The sequence below is a fragment of the Carya illinoinensis genome, chromosome 13 (assembly GCF_018687715.1).
Source record: "Carya illinoinensis cultivar Pawnee chromosome 13, C.illinoinensisPawnee_v1, whole genome shotgun sequence".
Lineage (NCBI taxonomy): Eukaryota > Viridiplantae > Streptophyta > Magnoliopsida > Fagales > Juglandaceae > Carya > Carya illinoinensis.
In genome coordinates, this window is record NC_056764.1 from 4,632,962 (window position 1) to 4,655,189 (window position 22,228).

The 22,228-nt window shown below is 34.3% G+C and overlaps 3 protein-coding genes across 4 annotated transcripts; 2 read left to right on the plus strand and 1 right to left on the minus strand.

Annotated features, from left to right (window-relative positions):
* Positions 1 to 736: 736 nt before the first annotated feature.
* LOC122292626 (vacuolar protein sorting-associated protein 36) lies at positions 737 to 5,851 on the minus strand. Its single transcript, XM_043101068.1, has 9 exons — positions 5,136 to 5,851; positions 4,557 to 4,760; positions 3,672 to 3,765; positions 3,490 to 3,547; positions 3,183 to 3,252; positions 2,436 to 2,571; positions 2,278 to 2,362; positions 1,365 to 1,418; positions 737 to 1,223 (listed from the first exon to the last, which is right to left on the minus strand). Exons 1-9 carry the CDS (start codon positions 5,760 to 5,762, stop codon positions 1,220 to 1,222), a joined length of 1,332 nt encoding a protein of 443 aa, XP_042957002.1. The 5' UTR covers positions 5,763 to 5,851; the 3' UTR covers positions 737 to 1,219.
* A 5,125-nt stretch (positions 5,852 to 10,976) lies between these two features.
* Positions 10,977 to 16,117, plus strand: LOC122291725. Of its 2 annotated transcripts, none has more exons than XM_043099644.1 (8): positions 10,977 to 11,621; positions 11,817 to 11,981; positions 12,092 to 12,190; positions 12,359 to 12,469; positions 13,603 to 13,734; positions 14,230 to 14,367; positions 14,873 to 15,040; positions 15,329 to 16,117. In XM_043099644.1, the coding sequence occupies exons 1-8, from the start codon at positions 11,163 to 11,165 to the stop codon at positions 15,728 to 15,730; spliced, it is 1,674 nt and encodes a 557-aa protein (XP_042955578.1). In that variant the 5' UTR covers positions 10,977 to 11,162; the 3' UTR covers positions 15,731 to 16,117. The 2 variants fall into 2 exon arrangements, with proteins under 2 accessions (XP_042955578.1, XP_042955579.1); XM_043099645.1 differs by having other exon boundaries at positions 14,873 to 15,013.
* Positions 16,118 to 17,081: 964 nt separating this feature from the next.
* On the plus strand, positions 17,082 to 21,826 carry LOC122291726 (ethylene-responsive transcription factor WRI1). Its single transcript, XM_043099646.1, has 7 exons — positions 17,082 to 17,528; positions 17,639 to 17,721; positions 17,952 to 17,960; positions 18,164 to 18,252; positions 18,361 to 18,485; positions 18,612 to 18,688; positions 20,980 to 21,826. The coding sequence occupies exons 1-7, from the start codon at positions 17,341 to 17,343 to the stop codon at positions 21,600 to 21,602; spliced, it is 1,194 nt and encodes a 397-aa protein (XP_042955580.1). The 5' UTR covers positions 17,082 to 17,340; the 3' UTR covers positions 21,603 to 21,826.
* Positions 21,827 to 22,228: the final 402 nt, after the last annotated feature.

A 22,228-nucleotide genomic window follows, 5' to 3' on the forward strand; every position in this document is an offset into this window, starting at 1 on the left:
GATTTTGTCTTTCTATTTTATGTATACTGCAAGTTGTAAAGCAATTAAAAGAAAAGTATTATTTCATAAAATATTTTGAAGATTGTAAAAGGTATTCCATCTATATTATTTTCTCAATATTAATTTAAGAACAACACTTTTTATTTATTTTTTTTGTTAAGAGAAATAATAGTTACAGTCGTAAGAGTGCAAACATCATATAATTATTTTTAAAAAGTAAATAAATATAAGACCCATACAAAAAGAAAATAATTTTTTAATAATAAACCTCACTCTTTTTCAAAATAACTATACAGTACTTACACACTCTACAACTATACGCAGCATCACTTTTGAGTAATTAGACTTTACCCTTTCGTAAACTTATAGTCACTTTGACGTATTCTTTATACATTTCATTGATGTAATTGATCAAAACAATTATCTTATATTAAAAAAAAATAATATTACATACAGTCACTTTTGCATACTCCCTATGCACTCAAGTGATTGGCTGCATCAATTTTTTTTAATACGAAACCAATCACATCAATGAAGTGCGCAAAAGAATGCACAAAAATAACTAAACAGAATTTTTGATTAAAAAAAATAACATAGCTAAAAATATTAATGGAGTGCACAATGAATACGTAAAAGTGACCACACATAGACTTTTTGTTTTCATAAAAAAAATTTCAAAAGCCAATATACACACATTGACATTTGACACACCATAGTCTCGCACAAGAAACTAATGTAAGACTTAAAACTCGATACGCTTTCATCATACTCATTTATCTCTATCATTATTCTTTGTAGCCGAAGTGAGACATCACGGTATTATCAAATGCGACAATTGAGAAAAATGAGCCATTAAAACAGTTTAGTGCTGCTCTTAACCAGGAAGTCCCTCTACAAATCTCCAAGATGCTGCTTCATTTGATCCATTATCCACATAGGATAAAAAAAATTAATATACTTCTCTGAAGAAATCACCTCCTTCCATGTAATCATCGCTTCAAATTGCCGAGTTTTTCACTATATATCACACAATAAGCAATTACAAACAAACAGTTGCATCGCCCACTTCCCCAAGTTTCTGCAGCACAGCAAAGTCGATAATGTTTGCAGCATGTAGAAGAGGGAATTTCAGCATGAAATCATTTCCTTTTTCTTATCTGCCCGGCCCATGGTTCGACAACCTTGTTCCATCCAATCGTTCCTAACTAGAACTTTGAAATTAACTAATTGGAACACCAAAACAAACGGAAAAAAATTATGTCAGTTCCACGCAAATTCATTAAACTGAACCGGTTGTAATTTCTTTTGATTATTATTATTGCATACAAAATTAGAAATGGATTGTTCGAGAAAACATCCCTTACCTAGAAGCAGAGGCTACCCTAACCCATGTGGCATACATACTATGATCTTTGATCCTGCACAAATACATCGAACACGATATTGAAGAGAGACATGGCAGAAATTAATAGTATCAAAAAGCTTCAGTGATATGACAGTGGAAAGAAATTTGATCACAAATCTTCATCCTAACTATAATTGAAACAAAAACTCATTATTTATGAACATCCGTCAAGGTGCAGCCTAGTAGTTGAAGGCCGGACTTGGGATGATCTGTAGACTCAAATATCCTCGGTTCAATCTCACACTAGGTGTTCTCCTGGATTATCTAATACACGGTTCTCCAGGATTTACATTTCTTATCAGCATGTATCCGGGATTTAATACATAGGGGTGGGTCCGAAGGGCCTTGCATCAGTGAGCTTCCGCGTTATCAATTATATATTTATAAGCAATAAACAGAAGACGGTAACTTACATAATTTAGTGAAATAGCCCACTAAAGCAACTTAAGGTACAAACAACGATAAAAGGGGCCAGATCAAGACAGTGAAATTGAGGTTTAGACAAGAATAATATAGTTTTTATCACTCAGGTTAGAAGGCTGATTGCTCAATTTTATGGTTCTCTCAATTTTTTTTTTTTTTAAGAAAGTGAGTTTATCTCACTGTTTCTAGAAACATCTGATTGAACACAATTCCACAACCATCCTAGTTTATCCCATGTTATGCCACTTTATCTTTTTTTTTTTATCAGTAACCAAAGGCATGCACACAATATTCTGTAAAAGAGAAAATCAATTAAATAAATGACTGTGAGAACATGTAGGGATATTAAAGTCAACTCAAAGTGTTGTGGCAATAGAGGGGACGATTAATATCCAAAAGATGAGGAGAAAGATCATGAAACAAACCCAAAAAATGAATATTTCACTTACAAGTAAACATCATCTGTATTGATGTCAGCGAAGAGGTTAATATAAAAGCGAAAGCCATCAGGACTAATGTCTCTGCATAGCAAACCTGCCATGTAGAATGGTCAGTTAAAGTAAAACTACGAAGTAATATCCCTGCTAAATTTTTGGCAGTAGCTTACCTTTGCTCTCAGCAGTTAGAAGATGTTCCTTCGCCATGCCTGGAGCAATTCCTAATGTCATTGCAGCATCACTTGGACTTATGCCAGTTCGGAGGGCATCCGGTTTTGTCACAAGGGCCTTGATTCTTGCAAAAACCTAAACGTTATAGCACAAGTAGGTTATTTTGTCGTGATATTTCAAATAGAGTCTGACATTATGCAGAACACAATAAAAGAAAATAAATTTGATGAAATTTTTTGCCAAGTGTGTATATTAAATACAAAAGCAGCAGTATCATTAATAAATTTGATTTTCTTGATTTGCTACATACCTTGTTTGGAGAGGAGAAGAGGGAGGGAGGGAGGGAGGGAGGGAGGGGGGCGCCGGGGGGGGGGGGGGGGGGGGGGGGGGGGGGGGGGTGTTCCCTTCAACATATGTTTAATATAAAGCTTAATAGATGATGTAGAACCACATCCATTTCCATATACCTTTGTAAATTACTCAGGGATTGAATTCTTAAAATAAATTTACAAAGAGAAATATTTGAAGTCTTTCATTTGAATAAGTTATCAATGTTAGAACCTCACCCACTTCCATATACTTAATTTTACATGAATTTTATTGGCAGCTACCTCTACATATAGATATGATCAAACATCAAAGACAAAAGTGTTGGACTAACACAGAAGTGCAATGGCATATTCAACTTATGATTAGAAGTGGGGAGGGAGGGAGAGAGGGGGGGGGGGGGGGGGGGGGGAGTTCACCTCCTCATCACTGTGGGACTTATTCTGGATGACCATGACTCCACTATCAAATTTCCGAAGCATCACCGGACTGCGCAAGAAAGATATATATTTTTTTTTATGTAAATAATTAAAATATAGCTATCTAGGAAAGGAACAGTAAGAGCTACATAAAAGAGTGTCCCTTTCCCTCAGACTGCTTTGGTTTACTTGCTGAAAAATTACTTGAAATGTTTACGGATAAGTTTAAAATAAATGAAAAGGAACTCAAGGGAAAACAATCTATAAAATTTGCAACATAAATAAATTGTATAAATGTTTAACATACACATCAAACTTATCCCAGAGAGAACATGCCCGCAACAAATCCTCTGGTGAGATCAACTCTGTGAAAAAGGGAAATACAAAAACATATTTCACATTCTAAAAACTGGACAATACATCAATAAAGTTTTAAAAAGGACCATGCTCCTAAGAAAAACAAGATACAAAAAGTACAATTAAGCAAACCTGTGCCTCGAGCACGGTTGAAGAGACAATAGACATCTATAAGATTCATCATTCCTCCAGCTCTCTCAAGTGGAATTCGGACAAAATCTGCCAACTAAGTGTTAAAAGATAAAGGTTAAAATTTTCTTTTCAAGAGAAATAACCAGAAGGTAACCAATATCAACACAAGAAGTTAGCAACTCAATGATAGACCAAAATCAGTATCTGTAATGCTCTTTACCAATGGTATATGACAAAGAAGTAGAATAGGAAGACAGAGAGAGAAGTAGGCATAGATCCATCTTCTGTGTTGTTTCACTTTTGTTTATCATTCTTAAATTTTATTTCTTCTACAATGGCATAATAATAGAGAAGATTGCATTATTTATTAAGCATCTGGTATCATTTTATTTGTCTACAAGTCACATACTACACAGATTGCTAAGAGCAGATGGATGGACTTACATTTTCCTGAAACCCATTTTTTCATAAGGGTAAAAAGTATTAATAAGCGCACAAAGCACCACCCACGTACAAAGGGATAAATCCCGAGACACGTGTTCATGAGGCTTGATTAAAATAATTGAAAACTAAAGACTGCAATGAAAGAAGTCAAAGTAAGAGCAGTGTCCATACATTTCTCCCTTTCCCTTCCATTCTGTTAAAACTAGATAACAACTTTCAACATATATATTTATTATTTAAATTTAATTCACAAAAAATGACGGGCAAGTGCTGAAGTTGACAATAGGAGTGAAAAAGGAATCATATTTCTAATTTAAATCTTCGATTCTATTTGTTTATGTCACACTCTTGATACCATCCTAATACAATGAGAAAGCTTTCTGATAAAAGGATACTAATAAGACTATCTTCAAATAACACATAATGCAGAGAGAATACAACCTGACGGGACAGCTGTTGATGATATAGCGCACCAGCAGACTCTTTCGTAACCGGGGATATTATACCAACACTCAATAGCCAATCTTGCATCTCTTCTTTAGAACCCATCTCTTCATCATTTGTGGTACCAGTTTGAGAATTTGAGCCGGTCAGAAGTTTTTGCCTCATTTTTTCTGCTAGCATCACCATCTCTTTAGCCTTACTCTGTAAATCCAATATGGTTCTAATACTTATAATGGACAAAGCAAAGAAATTAAACTATCTCATGGCAACAACTACTAACTGCTCCATCGCTCTTAAACTCAGAATTCCAACTATTTTCTTTTCCTGTATTTTCTCATAAATTTAGGGAAAGAAAGGCATACTTGCATTATTTGGTCTCCAATAAATATTTACCGAATGATAATAATAATAATAATAATAACTCCACAAGAATTTTCCCACATAACCACATCCAAAAGTTTTCGTGCATTTCTGCGGATTTTCTGAGCAACCAAAGAGACTCATATCACAGAGCATGACAAGCACATAAATCGTTAATCACAAATATAAACGAACAATGACACAGAGACACATTACCATGAGAGCATTCAAATCCAGGAACGCCTCCTGCAGGCTCTTGTCCGTACTCTCCCACATCTCCTGCTCCTTCCTCAGTATCCCCGACACCCCCACCATCCTCACCGCCCCTTCCCTCGTATATAACCCGCCAGAAACATTAGCCGATCCAGACCCAGACTGAGAATCCCCTCCCCTACCCGACCGGGTACTCTCGCTCTCCTTCTCCCACGCCCTCGCCCGCCAGTTCTCCCAGAACTTCCCCAGAAACGCGTCGCAGTCGCCCTTTCCCCTCATGACGATGGTGATCGCCACCGATCTCGGACCCGGGTTGAGGGAGGCCTGGAAGCGGACCCGGGGGGAGTGGAACATGGACTTGAGAGACTTCTTGGAGGAGAAGATTTGAGAGACCGAGGATAGAGGGAGGGAAACGGCGGATGATGTGGAGGAGGTGGAGGAATCTGGAGGCAACCAGAGGAGGCGGTGGGTGGTGAGGATTAGTAGGCCGGACTTGAGAGAAGGGAAGTCGGAGAGCTCGTCACATTCGAGGTCGACGGCGGAGACTAGGGAGCACTCAATTTCGTTCTCTAGGAAGACCGGCCGCCCGCTGCTCGTTTGCTGCAACGTCTCCAGCCACTTTCCGGCCATTGATGTAGCAGTGGACTTACGTGCCGCTGATCGAGCTTGGCTTTAGCTCATTTGCGTTCTCTCTCTTTCCACAGGCGGCTTAAATTGTGTTTTTTTTTTTCCTAAGCAATTTTTGGTGTTTTTTTTATTTTCTTTATTATTATTGTACAATAAAGGCTTGATTTATTTATTTATTTATAAATAAAAAATAAATCTACCATTTAGAAGTTGGAAAATGCTTGGAATCTCGCTTGGAGCTCTACTCTATTTTTTTATTTAATAATATTGTAAATTTTTTTAAAATAATATTTAAGAATATTAAAAAATAATGTGAAAAAAATGTACTAGCAGAATTCTCAACGAGATCCCTAGCACCATCATTAGAGGTTTACCAATACACTATTGATATTGGACTAATCTGAACTTATAATGTATAAACAAACTCTAGATAAAAAAAATTAAGTATTTTTAATTAGAATAAGTTACGTATTTCTTATTTAATTTAATTATTCTTTAAACAAACTCTAGCTAAGGATGGTCTCCATATATATTGGGCGTTATTTATGATATTTTTTTAATTTCTGCTACACACACGAAATAAATGCACGAAAATAACATGGGCAATAGCAATTTTGTGCCTTTGTTCACGTAGACTTGGTGCACTTATTCTGTGCATAAAGTATTTTTACATATTTTTAGAGTGTTAAATATAATTTTAAGATACGTAAGTCATGTATATTTAAAAAAAAAAAATGAGATTTACTGTAAAATAAAGTTAATTTTTCATATTAGTCTCAATTTTTTTTTCAAAGATATTACACAAGATTTTGTTTTTTCTATTTTTTTATCTATATTAATTTTAATTAATAATTATTAAATTTTTTAATTATTAATATTGTTAATTACGTGCTCAAGGAAGAAAAGTTTGAGAAAATAATAAAAAATCTATCCATCATTTATTTTCTTATTATTTTATGATGTGAAATAAAATTATAAATCCATAAATAAAATATAATTAATATCATATCATGAAATGATAAAAAAAGAAATTATAAATATCATTACTTGAGAAAACAAATGAGAAAAAAATTGGAAAGATGCATCCCATGTTAAGATATAGAAAACCGAGAATAATTTCTTAAAAAAACATAAAATCATGGTATTTGACATAGGATCCCATTTATAATCTATAAACCATTGTGGAATATGTTTTTTATGTACATTTAATCAAAACGAGAAAAAGAAAAAATTAATTCTCCGCCGCCTTTTGTTCGGGTTGTAAATAATTTAGAAAAATTGTGAACTTTTGATTGAAAGATAATTTTTTAATTATAAAGAGATTTTAAAAATTAAATTTACAAATTAATGAGTTTGATATGGTTTCTGAATTATAAAATTATTTTTATGATAAATATCTAATATATTATACAAAATTACATTAATTTATATAATTTCTAAACATTTATAAGATTAATAGTAGTGGGGGCAAAGGCGTTGTGATATATTGTAACTCAAGAAATGATCTTTTGTTGATAGCTAGTCCGTTTAATCCTAATTTAAATGTCTAAATTTATTTTAAGGATGTATATTTTTTATATCATTGAACCAAACCTTAACTATAAGATCTATTATTGGTCTGTAAATTATTAAAATAGATGAAAAAATAATTAAATGTGATGTCCCTGCTTTCTTTGTATTTTCAGTAATTATTTTACTAATTATTCTTATGGGTTCTTTTTTCGAAGTAGTCCTTTTATTGATAGATTTATGTGTATTTTATTCTGTTGGGCTGAGGGTGCGTGTGAGGGGCCAACTCGTGTGAGTGTGGGAAGTCCAACTCCTAAGGCCGAGAACAGCATCGTTTTGGCAAAGCCCTTAGTTCCCTTTCCCTCTTCTATTTTTTCTCTTTTATTTTCTTTTCCTTTTTCTTCCTTCTTTTTCTTCCTTCATGCCTGAGCCCCTACATCGCCGCCTCTTTTCAGCATCGTCTCTCTCATCTCTCCCTCGTTCAACCCTTTTCTCTCACGTGAACTGGTTGTATTCTCCCGACTTCTTTCAGGCTAGGCCAAACGATAACTCTTCCACGCTCTTCTCTCACTCTTCTCTATACATTTTCTCTTATTCTCTCATCTCCCTCTTCTGGAAAATCAAGTACCATGAGTGTCTTTCTGATAATAATACTCGTCTAATTGGATATTTCTTAAGTAATTATAATCTGGACAATCTTTTATGTGGATCATAAATCCATGGGTTTATGGGCTTCCAAATGTCTTATAGAAATTTCAAAGCTGGTTATCTAGATTTATGATCAATGGGTTTCTTTTCTTGCCTTTTGTTCCTTCGTTGCATGTCCGTGGGTGGGTTATTGAAGACTGATATTATTTCTTTGAATTTGATTTGACTTATGGGTCTAGGATATTTTTCATTCCATTTTGTTTTATTTATTTTTCTCTTGTTAAATTTCAACTTCTCAAAGTTTTCAATTTGCAATGAAAATTTGAAAGATTTTTCGTCTCTTAATCCTGCACTAGCGACCTGCTTGTTGGACCTATAATCGGGTTTTCAAGAAAGCTTCCCGTCATTTTTTTTCTTTGATAAGGAAGAAAGCTTCCCATCATGGGTTGCTTGTTCTAGATTTACTTCAGCTCCATCATTTGGTTTTCCCCAAACTCCATGAATTGCTCCAATCATATTGGGGCTTGTATGGGTTTTAAAGAATTTTAATGTGCTCGTTTGTTCTATTTATTTTGATGTTCTTCATTGCCAGTTCTACCTGAATTTGTAATTTTAGATGACACGCAACAAACACAGAGTTGCTGAAAATAATTAACGGACTTAACGGGAGAAAACAAAAAAAAGTTAACGAAAAACAAGAAAAATCATTGTAGCAGTTCGATAGCCACTTATATAATAAAATATATATGATTTTTAATGAAATTTTTTATTATTTATATATAGAATATTAGCAGATAATGTAATTTTTAAGAGAAATTATATTTTCAGTTGTGATTGTTTAAGCGTTGTGCAATCATTTAAAAAAATAAATAAATATAAGATTTATATGAAAAAATTAATTTTTTAATAATATATTTCACTATTTTTTAAAGTAATTACATGACGTTTGCATACTCTATAATTATATATAGCATTATTCAAATGCAACTCCACTTTCCCACGCCACATAGATTTATGATTTTAATCTTCTATTTAAATATGCATATTTATTTAAATAGAATTTTTCAAAGAAAAAAAGGGTGTCCAGAATCCTAATTTTGAGATTATTTATTAGCATCAAACATCAGAGAAAGAATCACAAAAGATGATCATGGAAGATTTAAAAGTTTGGTAACTTTGGTTTAAAAGTTTGCCATAATAATAATAATTAACATATTTATGTATGATGTGAAACTATTTTCACATGAGTAATGTTAAATACAGTCCTAAAATTAATGCATATGAAAAATTATTTTTTAATAGTGAACCATATATACTTTTTTTCAAATGAAATACGTGGGACCTGCAGACCCTAAAACTATATCTAGCATTACTCATAATATATATATACATATAGGACAATGCTATGGTAACTACTAAATGTGCCCACCAAATATGCACATTAGTACATATGAGTTTTTATTTTCTTTAATCATTTTTTAAACATTCTTAACTATTAAGAAAAAAAATTAAAAAATATGTAAATTCATTAATAGTCACTTCCTTAATCATTAAAAAAAATAAAATTAAAAATATATAAGTGGGCACTTAATTTGGTAGGCATAATTAGCAGTCATATTATCATTTTCCACATAAATATATATATATATATATATATATATATGTTTCTATTCGGCAAAACACATGGATATAGCGTTCTAGAGAAAATCTATTTAGAAATCTTATTTTTTACGCACCCAGCACATCACTAATGTGAAAACTTTATTCATCAACTATGCTAAGAAATTATTGATCACGTTCTATTTTTTTAAAATTATAATAAATTTCACTATAAGTGATATGCTAACACACCGGCTTCTCTACAACAAAATTCAAGTTTTATGAATATCTAATTGTCTCAATCGATTATGGTGTCTGATTTTGGCATGAGAAGGTTTTTATTTTTAATTTTCCAAACAGTATACACAAAACGTACAGATGATCGAGTTAAAGTAGAAAATACAAAAAACATCAGAAATAAAATCAAATAATGGATTTTGATTTTAATTTTTGGCCATACGTAACAATGATCGTTATATAATATTCATATTCTCAGACAAATTTGATTCTCATCGTACCAATAAGCATGCGAGCAATACTACGTATAGTCTTTAAATAAAAACTGCAATGTAGGTATAGATAATTTTATTTTTAAAACTTCTTAAAATTATTAAAATATCCATCTTAAAATGATATTTTTTCTCTTTTAATAAAAGTCCTGTACATGTAGTCCCTACTTGAGGACTGCAAATAGAATTTCTCTTAACATGAATATTACTAACTTGATCATTAATATTTACTATTTCTACTCGATTCTTAATGATTATCTTCAACTGAAAAAGTCCAAATTTTGCATTCCAGGGCAATCCTAATTCATCTAATATGGACTTTTTTTATAAGTGAAATATAATAAATAGTCTCTAATTATCAAATGACACATCATGAAATGATACGAGAATGATGAAAATTGAGATGATAAATAGCATTACTCGTTAATATATATATTTTTTTAAGATACTTTGTTTCAAGAGATTATTTAAATTTCAACAATTGGTTTTAAATTAAATAGACGGGATTTTATAACAATAACTCATGTTTATAACTTCTAATAACCAAACTTTGATCACATTGATATTTGCTTTTATCTAATGCATTTTAGTTTTAATAGCCAAGCATTTACCATTGGTGATTTTAAAAATGAATTAATTACTTTTTAATTATTACTAATTTTTGGATTTTTATAATATTTCAAACTTTTTTAGTGTTATATATATATTTATATACATGGAGCACACGTGGACCCGTATAAAGATGATTTTTATAAAGATGATTTTTTTTCTTTAAAAGAAAAAGAATAAATAAACATGCATGCCACATGCTTAAATAAGAGATTCAACCACTAAATGTATAAAAAATAATTAAAAAATTAAGATAATTAAATTGTATTTATTAAATAAATGAAGTTAATTAATCTTTCTTTTAACCATTTGAGTCTAAACTCGGACAACTTTAATTTGACTGTTTGTTTGAAGGGAAACTTAACGGAAGAAGAAGCGACCCATGAGTCCGATAAGGCGGAAAAATCAATAATAGTTGTACATTTTTGTCTTTATGTTGATTGATTTAGATCAAACCCCCCCATTGGATTTGCAGATTTCGAGTTTCGGATCACATAGTTCAGTTGGTCTCATATTTGTATGATCTCGAATGGCGGTTGCGGCCTTCAAATCCTCATCAAGAAGAGGGAATCTTACGACGACTACTACACACTCTGCCGGGAGAGAAAGCTCGGACAAAGAGAATCCACCAAAGAAAGCCCCAATACGAAGATCGAGGAGCGTCAGTGCTTTTCCGAGGAGGACCAATTCCGAGATTCCCTCCACCTCCGACGATTTCTTGAATAAGAGAGATAACCCTCTCTTCTGGAGCGGTGGTTCTGGCTCGTTGATTGAATCCCCGACTACGAATACTAATGCGAATGCGGACACAGTTGCTGTGAGCCATGGCGGTGTGGATAACAGGAGGGGGCGCTCGGTTGCGAGGACTGCAGGTGTTGGGAGTAACAAAGGTCCGGGAAGTGGGAAGGAGACCGCTCGGAGTCTGTCGAGGGTCTATACGGGCCGCCGCGACCGGTCGGTGTCGAGGCAGCATTTTGCGACTTCTGAGGTTAGGACTTATTTTTTTGTAATGGAATTATGAGTTATCTTGGACTTGTTTTTTACGTATAAAAGATTATGAGCTATCTTGGACTGCTCGAGTCTTTGCATTTGTTGCTCGAATGAATTTTTATCATAATGTGGGGAATAAATGAAGTAGAGATGAAAGTAAATCGGGATTTATTTCGTTTGTTGTCTTGGGCAGAGTGAAGCTGAGAACGACCGTGGTTTATCAGAGGATTTCAAGATCCGGAGTGACCGGAATGTAGTCTCCAGTAATGCGAAAAAAGGCGGCTTAGTAAGAGGTGGTTCTGATATATGGTCTGGTCAGAGTGAAGCTGAGCCTTCGGACGGTTTCGCTACAACTTTGGTACAAACTGGGTAGACTCATTTTCTTTTAAGATACGATACGATGTTGCAGGAAAGGAAACACATTTCATTGATGATTTGATTTTGCCCTTTTACATGTTTCTCCTTCAGTCCTGTTGGCAAACTCCTACAAATGAACGTGTGTCTGTGGCGAGTTCTTTATCTGAAGCTGAAGATAAAATCATTAAGCCAGTTTGTGAACAGATGAAGGTGAGGTGTGGACTGTATTTTGGTCATATATCAAGATATATGTAAATGGAAGCTTTAACGTGGTGAACTAGTTAGCAAAAACATGAATGCTATTGTGGAAAATAAGTTAATGAAGATGATGAAAAATGATGTTCTGCAATATAAAGTTGGTTCGTACCTCATTTGCAGTCAGTCCAAGGGGATAATGTGGAGTGTGATTCTTCTGGTGGTGGCATACATGAAACTGTTCGTGCTGAAGTGAGGCGTGCTATCTCTGAAATTCAAAATGACCTTGAAATTGTAAGTCATTTCGGCTGTGATTATGATAAAATAAGTAGTTAATATCATAGTGCTATCCCTGACAAAATTATTGTCAAAATGCTTGCATTTAACATAAATTATGCAAGATATGATGGAAATTTGACCTTCCCTTTCCCATATATACTGGCTTCTCCATGGCATGTCTTTTCATGAATTCCTTGTATCTCTAAACTAGCACGCCTAGGCGTTGCTCTTGTATATGTCCCGTATACTTGGGCATATGCCATCTCTTTTGATCAATAAAAAGTTGTTTACCAATAAAAAAATATATATACTGGGTTCTCTAGGTATTAGTGGCATTTGATTGCATTTGATTCCATTCAATGAGCATAATCAATAACAAACTAGTTACATAATAGGATGCTGTATTTTCAGATTACCAGAAAGTTATCTTGCCCATTCATGCTCACAAGGATAATAATCTGTGGAAAAAATCTATGTGGAAATGCGAAGAAGGAAAAAGATGTAAAAAATATCCTGGAGACATTTGCAGAAGCTACACATTTTATGTATGTGTTTCCATGTTCAGATGTTCAGTCATATAGTTTTTTCGATAAAAAAAATTAGTAACTTAGACTAAGAAGAGAATTGCTCAATCTACATTCAGTGTCTCACTTGGAAATCCCGGCATATGTTTAGTTCTTTTGGAGAGAATCATGATAACTGAGCTGATACATTTGTAAGGGAATGATAACCACCAATTTATGGGTTGTGTCAAGAATTCATTCACGGCTTCAATTTACCAATTTATGGGGCAGTTGTAAAATGTGAATGTGGTAGCTACAGCTGCTTGTAGAAGAGGAAGAAGAAATTCTGGACTCTGACATTAAGCAATAGCCACTTCTTTCTTTGTGTTGGAACTTGAGATATCTTGCTGATTGTCTATACACATATTGTTGTATTGATACCCACATAGGCGCTCTATATATCTTGCAGTATCTTTGAATTTGGATTTCTAGCTTTGCTCGTACTCTTAATATTGGTTATTATGACAATGCCTACATGGCTAGTGTTGGTCCAGTCAATTATGTTAACATCTTGGGCTTGTTTGATTTTAACATGCAACCAGTCTTTTTAGCGTATAACTTGTTTGTTTTTTCTTTTAAGTTCAGGCTATCCGAAGGAATAATGCTACTGATATTTCAACTACCAATGTAGTTGATATCACTCCTGACTTGGTAAACCCAGGTGCAGTTGAATTGGTTCTGAATTACAGAAGAGAATATGCCAAAAAGCTTGAGCAGGTGAGTTTTCCTTGCTGTAAGTGTAGATGAGATACAGTTGAACCAGAGTTGTCTTGTCATGCTTAGTAGTCTGGAGACTTGGGACATGGCTTAGTTTATTGTCTTCATTGCTGCCCAACTTCTATATATAAGTGTCAGTTACAGATTCAGTCTCTTTCTAATCCAATGTATACAACTAAATGTTGCTCTCATGCCATGAGATTTTGAAGCAATTATGATTAAAATAAAATTGGAAACTGGTCTCAATAGCCTAATGTTTAGCTTGGCCAGTAACTTCTCTATTGCGATTTTGTTGATGAAAGGTTTTTTTTTTCTTGGTACTGTGTCTCAAATGCCATTTTAGAAAAAAGACATTTCTGAATTGGCTTGCAAATATTTGGTGTTAATCATGCTTCATTGTTAAATTTCCTACTCGGCCTTGTTTATCTCTTTTTTTTTTTTTTTCTCCATTTCATTCAAATAAAAGTAGTAATAGACCTTCTCTTCGACTGGCAGTCCCTGGAACGGGCTAGAAAACTTCAAGCAGACTTGGCTGTTGAGGAGCACCGTGGACATGAGCTGAGTAGAATTCTGAAGGAAGTACTGCCAGATCCTAAGACCCCTAGTGTGCAGAAGTCTCGTCCAGGAAGAAAAGTAGGCTTTTTTTGGTTTTTTAATCATATTCTGATGCACTTTTAATTTTTTACACAATATGTGAGAAGTACTTGGGATTCATTTGCCTCATATGTGGTTAAATTCATTCTTATAGAAGGAATAATTCACCAGCAAAGGTTCACCTTATGTATGGAGTTTGGAAATGAATAATTTCATTTTGTTTGGCATGACTTTAGAATTGAGTTTATATAATCTTTATTGTCATTTGTCTGTACCATAATATTGAGTGTAACTCACGTGATCCTCTCTCTCTCTCTCTCTCCACGGTAATTATGATATTTAGTTATGATCTTGTGACTTAAAACGGTTTGGTCTAGTCCATTGCCCTACTGTAAATAAAGGGCTTATGTGCACAAATATGGTAGAAATAACCATTTCCTTGCAATGAACATTGGCGATTTTTGGTATAGTTACTGTCTAGATAGGAGTCAACTGTGCCTTTTGTTTGGTCTCTCTAAAAGTTATTCCAATGGCATAATGGCAGTCTAGCATTGAAAGAAGAAAGATGTCCAAACGTCTAGAAGAAGAAGCCCTGGCTTATTTCGACGAGTGCATCTCACTGTCAACATTTGACAGTTCTGACTTCTCATCACCCGAGGACCCACCTCTTGATCTTGCTACCCCGGTAGGTAACGGCATATCTCTACCCCAGGCAAGTTCAAGTGCTTCAACCGCACTCGTTACTTTTCCTATTTTATTCTTAAATCGTTGTCTAGATATGTCAGTAAACAAATACTTAATATAATCACTGGTTTGAATAAGTCTAGCTGCCGCAGTGTTCAACATTTGAATGGGAATATATATATGTTGAAGTTTTTAAACATAAATCCTAAGCAAGTATACAGGTTGCAGAAATACACGTGTACATATATATATATATATATAGAACATTCTGTATGCAACCTATATCTGCGTTTCTGAAACAAAATTTCAAACTCAGGATTCATACATGCAAGGGCAGATGATGAATGGCCATGATGTACCAGGACTAACAGCCGGCACCAGCAGTAGTAAGGAGCCCAACTTAGATCTAGCTAGTCCAAACAGTGTCATTGCAGAACGGAGTTGGAAATTTCAGTTCTCCGTTGCTGGAAAGACAGCCGAAACTGTTGAGCTTCAACAGGACATCCGAAAGTACATAAGAAATTTTGAGAAACATGACTTTGACTCGAAGATAGCAAGATCAAACCGTTACGACGTAGATGAATACAATCTGCAGGCCTCAAAAGAAAGCTTGTTGTGTGATAGGGTCAAGTTAAAAAACAGAATCGAGTCTGGTGGTTTTCTTTTGTGTGGTGGTGGTATCAAAATTTCATGTTCTCCGTTTGCTTCTATCACCTGAATGCTGTGGTTGTGGGAAGTTGGGGTGTCGGCTCGATCAACTTTTGCACAGCCTGGCCGGACAATGTATCTAACTTGAAACTTCTTTCATGTTTAATACAGAGATTTCGAACCCAATGTTTGTCCTCATCGATCGAGATTTAGCCACTTGAGATCCGTTTTTTCTTTCTTCATGGCAACAAATGGTTTGAGGCCGACACAGTGGGGGATCCGCCATTATTTTTCTTCATAGCCACTTAAGCATTGGCTTGATCTACTTTCTTTTTCTTTTCTTCTTTCTTCTTCTTCTTTATTTTTTATTTTTTATTTTTTCTAGTCCTTCCTTTTGTCCATCTTACCATAATCAATGATTATGTCAATGAAATACATCAGGGCTTCTCCATCGAAATATGAGCTTCAAATAATGAGCGAGTTCTACTATACACAATTATTTTTATATATTTTTTTGTGCACTCTACTAATATAATTAGTTAAAATAATTATTTTATATTAAGATGCAGCCAATTACATAAGTTGAGTACATAAAGAATACGTAAAAGTGACTGCATATAATTTTTAATAATTATCTACGACACTTTCTTTTCGAGTCATGGAGATCCCGAATGAGAAATAGGTGCAAAAAATGCAAATACTCAGATGGAAGTGATAATTTGCATCAAGATGGGTGGAATTTCTCAAAATCCGGCATCTGTGTCCAATAGTAGGAGTATTTTGACATGGTAAATAATTTACTAAAAAGAATATAACAGGATATTTGCATGAATAATCTTATTAACGTCAAGCATTTTAGGTATCATCTTCTCGGGCCCTCTACAAGACCGTTGCATGGTACTCTAAATTAGTTAAGACTTTCACCCAAATCAAAGCAATTTCAAGAGAGTCGTACCAAACCGTGGGCCGAATCAGCTGCCTCCAATTAAGGCCAGACTGATTTATTTTCTACCGGTTTTAAATATGATTTTTTTATTATTTTATTATTTTTTGCTGTAATTTAGTCGAGAATTCAGGTATATTCCAATTTCCACCCCACTCTTTAAGCTGCCTCCTCACACGTTCTTAAGCAATTCACAAGCCATAAAATCACAACATAACTGACGTATCTCAAATCCAGATAAGTCAGGTAAAGTCTTTTTCTTTTTTCTCTTTTTAAAAAATTGAGGCCAGAGAGATTCTTTATATATATATAAACTTAGAAAAAGCCAGAATATGAAGCAAATCTCATTGGTGGCATGGCTGCACCTCAAAGCCAAGTGTTAGGCATTTAAATCAACTCATGGTTAATTAACCAGCTTCATCTTTAACCCGAGGTTAAACCCTGTCTTCACCCACATAATGGTTTTGTTGTTTTTCTTTTTCTTCTCCTCTTTTTTTTTAACTGATATCCTCCATTTCCATGCTTCTTCCTCTGTCTCTACCTGTTTTGGTAAACCACTTTAGGTTACCAAGACGCTGCTACTATTTCTACTGCAAGTCTTCATTCATAAAGAGAAGAGATAGAGAGAGAAAGAGAGAGATTGCAACCCCTTTTCTTCTCATCAACAAGCAACAAATTGATCTTCTTCTGCATTACGCTGTTATTTGTTGGGGAGGGAGAGATTGAAAAAAGCCCAGATGAAGATGTCTCATCCTACTTCTTCTTGTTCTTCTTCATCTTCCTGCGTTGGCTATGATTCCCCACACATATCAGAAAAGAAGCCCAAGGCCAAACGTGCCAGAAAAAACCACAATCCAGAGAAATGCCTGGATGCCAACAGCCCAACCTCTGGCAGAAGAAGTTCAATTTACAGAGGAGTCACCAGGTCTCCTCTCTCTCTCTCTCATCCTTTCTCTCTCTAGCCTCCCTCTCTCAAGTTTTCCTTATTGGGTATTCATCTGCATGTATGAAATTCTTGTTTTTTTTCATCAACAGGCACAGATGGACTGGAAGGTTTGAGGCTCACCTCTGGGATAAGAGTACCTGGAATAACATACAAAACAAGAAGGGACGACAAGGTAATTTCCGCTTTCCATGAAATATAATATAATTAAACCAAAAAAAAATTAAAATAATGAGATGATCAAGGAGATCTGCAAATCTATCTGCAATATTATATTACTCACTTTGTTTTTTCAATTTATTTATAATTGTTCTTCTGTATTCTGACCATGTTTCAACTTTTTATTCCTTCTTGATCATCCCCATCAACATTGCAACGTTCATTTCCGCTTTGCCACTGTTAAAGTTTATCTGGGTAAGTCGCCATTAATACTCCATGATCTCAACCTTTTTTCTTTTTCCTCTTCTTTCTTTACTTTCTTTCTTAAACTTTCTATTCTTATCTTGAATTTTCTTTCTCCGGTTGGGGAGAAGAAAAACAACATATTCTTTTCGATTTTAATGATGTGGTCATAATGCAGTACGTAGCATTCACAGCTTGTTACAATTAATGTGTAGGGGCATATGATAATGAGGAGTCTGCTGCGCATACCTATGATCTTGCTGCTCTTAAGTATTGGGGCCCCGAGACAACGTTGAATTTCCCGGTACATTAATTTATTATTTTTTTTCCTTTTTAATTAATTTCATTTACTTATTAATAATGCATGTAATTTTCACACACATACATATATGTATGTATATGTATGATATAGATAGAGACGTACACAAAGGAAGTTGAAGAAATGCAGAAAGTTTCCAAGGAAGAGTACTTGGCATCATTGAGACGGCGGAGCAGTGGGTTTTCCAGAGGAGTATCTAAATATCGTGGGGTGGCTAGGTGGGGTTTCTACTTTGAAAATAAAAAAATAAAATAAATATTTATTAATTTTTTCTATTTGCAAAATTAGCCCCCCATTATTGCAAAATTCTGGAAAAGTAATATTGGAGAGTTGAATTTTGACAGGCATCACCATAATGGACGGTGGGAGGCAAGAATTGGAAGGGTTTTTGGCAACAAATATCTGTACCTGGGAACTTACAGTAAGCTCTAATTCCTTAGTTCTCTTTTTTATTATAAAAGACTGAAATTATGATATAATTATGAATAATGCTAGGCTTCCCATTGGAATTGGTTTTTTTTTTTTTGGATTTTTTTTTTTTTTACTTCGTGATTAAAGCAGTGTTTTTTTTAATAATATTGTGAATTTTTTTAAATATTTTAAAAGTGTTAAAAAAAGACATGTAAATAAACACTTCAAATTATACTAGCGGGAGCTCCTAGCGGTGGGAGTAGCACCAGTACCATGACCTCCGACCACAATTCAATTAAAAATTAGTTAATAAAGCTTTTTAATTAGAAAAATAATTTATTCACAAAATGATTACATAAAAGAAAATTTATGAACTGATGTGATTTGATGTTATATATCAGATTGTAAAGTTACTTTTATTATAAAGTAGATCTCACAAATTCAATGAAGGCATATCAATTTATAGATTTACTTTGTGTCGGGCTCTTCTCTTTTAATTAACCATTGACCTTTTCTTAATTTGTTTGAAACTTTTAAAGCCTTGTTTGGTTAATCAAAATCAAAAATCTCATCTCATTTCATCTCAACTCATCATTACATATTTTTCAAATTTCCATACAAAATATAATAAACAATCTAACTTTTTCAAATCCCAATACAAAATTAATATTTAAAAATTATATTATAATAATATTTTATTCATTACTATTTAAACCATCTCATCTCATCCGTGTAATCAAATGGGGTAATTTGTTTTTCTTTTCCCAATGAATTCCAAAAAAAAAAAAAAAAAAGATATTAAGTTATTACAACTTTTACTATCATTCATTCACGTACCAATATCTTCATTTATTATGATGTTTAAAGTATAATATTGTGATATTTAATATTAATTTTCAAAATCAATTTGTTTTTCTTTTTTACGGTCAAATTCCTAATAAAATGAAGCAGTAAGCAGCGAAATAACATCCCCATATATAAATATAGTTAATTAAAGCATGAAAATATACACAAAAATAAAAAATAGTCTGAAAGAAAAAAACTGGTGAGCACTAAATTTTCATTGAAAGAGAAAATTAAGAGTATTAAAAGTAGAATTCACTGCACACACATATTTATATATACATATATATATATATATATATATATGAAAAATGGCAGCCCCATAATTAATGTCATAAGTTTAGGCTTTCGTTTCGTGAGTCCTTTTTCGGGGGCGACGGACGTGTGTGAGTCGTGCAGTTTGCATGGACTGTAATAGCTGGAACAGCACCAGTATTTTAGACCCGATTTGGCTTTTTTCTGCAGCAATATATAAATATCTATATATATATATACATATTTATATATATAATGCAGAAAGAAAGAAAATGTCATAAACTGGGAACAGAAGGGTGAGACAGCAGTGAGGGCACGTGACACCTCATGCTTGTCCATAGCAAGAAAAGAGGTTGCTGATTGCAGTTTCTACTCCAACACCTTTTAGAAAGACAGAAAGTGACAGGCACGAGGGCTCGTGTGTGTGTGTTTTGTGTGCATGTGTTTGGCAACAGCTACAAGGAGTTTCAGGGTATATGTGTCTTGCTTTCTTCCATACGCCTGGATGTTGAAACAAGTGAACAGCTGCACCTTTTTATTGCTGTAAAAGGTCTTCACTTCTTCTTCAACACCTTAGGTGGCTGACTGCTCATTATTATTAATTGCCCTTTTTTTGGCCTTTATTCTCGGGCTAGAATCCAAAACCTTTCAAACTCGTGGGGTCCACTGTTAAAGTACTTTAGTATTTCTTCTTGAATAATCATCTCAGATTGAATTGGATGATCCAATTTTAGAGAAAAATAGACATATCATATGATTATGCCAGCATTTTATGCTGCAACCTATACTCAAATAGGGGCTAATGCTGTATTTATCATTCTTTACATTAGATCATCCAATTCAAACAGACAAATGCATATTAGTCCAAGATGTTGAAAGGTATATTAATTTATTAGAATGAGGCAGATCAAGGCATAATGTGGTTGCGTTGGGTATGCAGCTGTTCATTTTGATTCGATGTGTTGACAATTTAAGCTACAGTTTCAGCTAAAAAACTGGGACGTAAACTTCATACGCAAACATGAAAAACTTGGTAAACTGTCGTGGACACGTGAATTCCAATCCATCTTAAGCCTTTTTAAAGCCATCTGGTTTATTATATTCTGTGTCAAAAAGTCATGTCTTTTTTTATCTGATTTAACAAATTTATTCACAGCTTCTCCGATCTCCCTTTTGTTTTTTAATGCTGGTTTTGAATCTTAGACACGCAGGAAGAGGCGGCAGCAGCATATGATATGGCAGCCTTAGAGTACAGAGGAGCAAATGCAGTGACCAACTTTGATGTCAGCAATTACATTGACCGCTTGAGGAAGAAAATCCCTGGCTTTAATCTCCACAGCTACACTCAACGGCCAGAAGCAGCAGAACTTCCCAATTGTTGCAGCACTCAATCAGAGGTAGAAGTAGATCAGCAACAACAACAACCTCAAAAAGTTGCTGCAGATCATCTTCATTTTACCCAACTCCCTCCATGCAGCATGGAAACGTCAACAATGGTGGCTTTGGACCCTGCCAATGAGCAGGATCCTTGGAGCTTCCTTGACACGGGCTTTGCTCCCCTACGAGTTCCTGACCTCCCCCTCGAAACACCATGCGAGTTGACGGACTTGTTCGACCACACCGGCTTTGAGGATGACATCGATCTGATATTCGAACCAGCAGCAGCGTGCAGTACTGATGCAGGAAGCTTTGGGGCTGAGCAGGTTGTTGGCGTCTCGAGGAGAATGGAGGGTGGGGACAATGGGGAGCAGAGGTTGTCTTGTTCAACTTCTTCTCCATCTTCTTCAACAACAACAACAACAACATCGGTTTCTTGTATCTATTGATCTGCTCAAAGATTTTGGTCTTTTGTTTCAGCATGCTTGTTTGTGGGGGATTGTTGGGATTTGGTTTGAGTTTGTTGGTGGGTGGATCCGAAAGATTCTGTGCGCCTTTCTTTGGCTTTTCTTTCTTGTTTTGGTCATTTCCTTATTCAAAGTTTTTTTTTTTTTTAAATAATAATAATAATAATAATTTAATATAATGAGATACAAAGTGGTCTTTCAAAGTCTGATCAGGAGACAATTATCATTTATTTATTTTTGGTGTCCATGACCCATACTGTTCGATTGGGCCAAGCCCATAAGCCTCTCATCTTGGGCCTGGACCTGAGGTTTAGGTCCATACGGCTGGGTTCGGCCACCTGTTTTCTGACCCGATGAGAGTTTGAGACTTGAGTCGAGCTCATGGTTATTAGGTTCGGTTTTAGCGGTTGCTTTTAATTTTTTCTACGAGTATTGTCATGAAGAAATGATTCATTACCTCAACCTTTTGACCTTAATTACCTACAACTTCTGTGCTACTATGCTACCTAAATTTGCCCATTTTATGTACTTTTAGTGTAAATTGTATTTTTTTTCCCTTTTTCTCTTAAATATTTTTTAATATAAAAAATATTAATATATTAATAATC

Coding starts and splice junctions, on each gene's coding strand:
- LOC122292626 (XM_043101068.1), bottom strand. CDS start 5,762: ATGGCCGGAAAGTGGCTGGAGACGTTGCAGCAAACGAGCAGCGGGCGG. Junction 3,766..4,556: donor ATCAACAGCTGTCCCGTCAG/GTTGTATTCTCT, acceptor TTTAACACTTAG/TTGGCAGATTTTGTCCGAAT. Junction 2,363..2,435: donor TCTAACTGCTGAGAGCAAAG/GTAAGCTACTGC, acceptor TCTACATGGCAG/GTTTGCTATGCAGAGACATT.
- LOC122291725 (XM_043099644.1), top strand. CDS start 11,163: ATGGCGGTTGCGGCCTTCAAATCCTCATCAAGAAGAGGGAATCTTACG. Junction 11,982..12,091: donor ACGGTTTCGCTACAACTTTG/GTACAAACTGGG, acceptor TTTCTCCTTCAG/TCCTGTTGGCAAACTCCTAC. Junction 15,041..15,328: donor ACGGCATATCTCTACCCCAG/GCAAGTTCAAGT, acceptor TTTCAAACTCAG/GATTCATACATGCAAGGGCA.
- LOC122291726 (XM_043099646.1), top strand. CDS start 17,341: ATGAAGATGTCTCATCCTACTTCTTCTTGTTCTTCTTCATCTTCCTGC. Junction 18,486..18,611: donor AAATATCGTGGGGTGGCTAG/GTGGGGTTTCTA, acceptor GAATTTTGACAG/GCATCACCATAATGGACGGT. Junction 18,689..20,979: donor TCTGTACCTGGGAACTTACA/GTAAGCTCTAAT, acceptor TTTGAATCTTAG/ACACGCAGGAAGAGGCGGCA.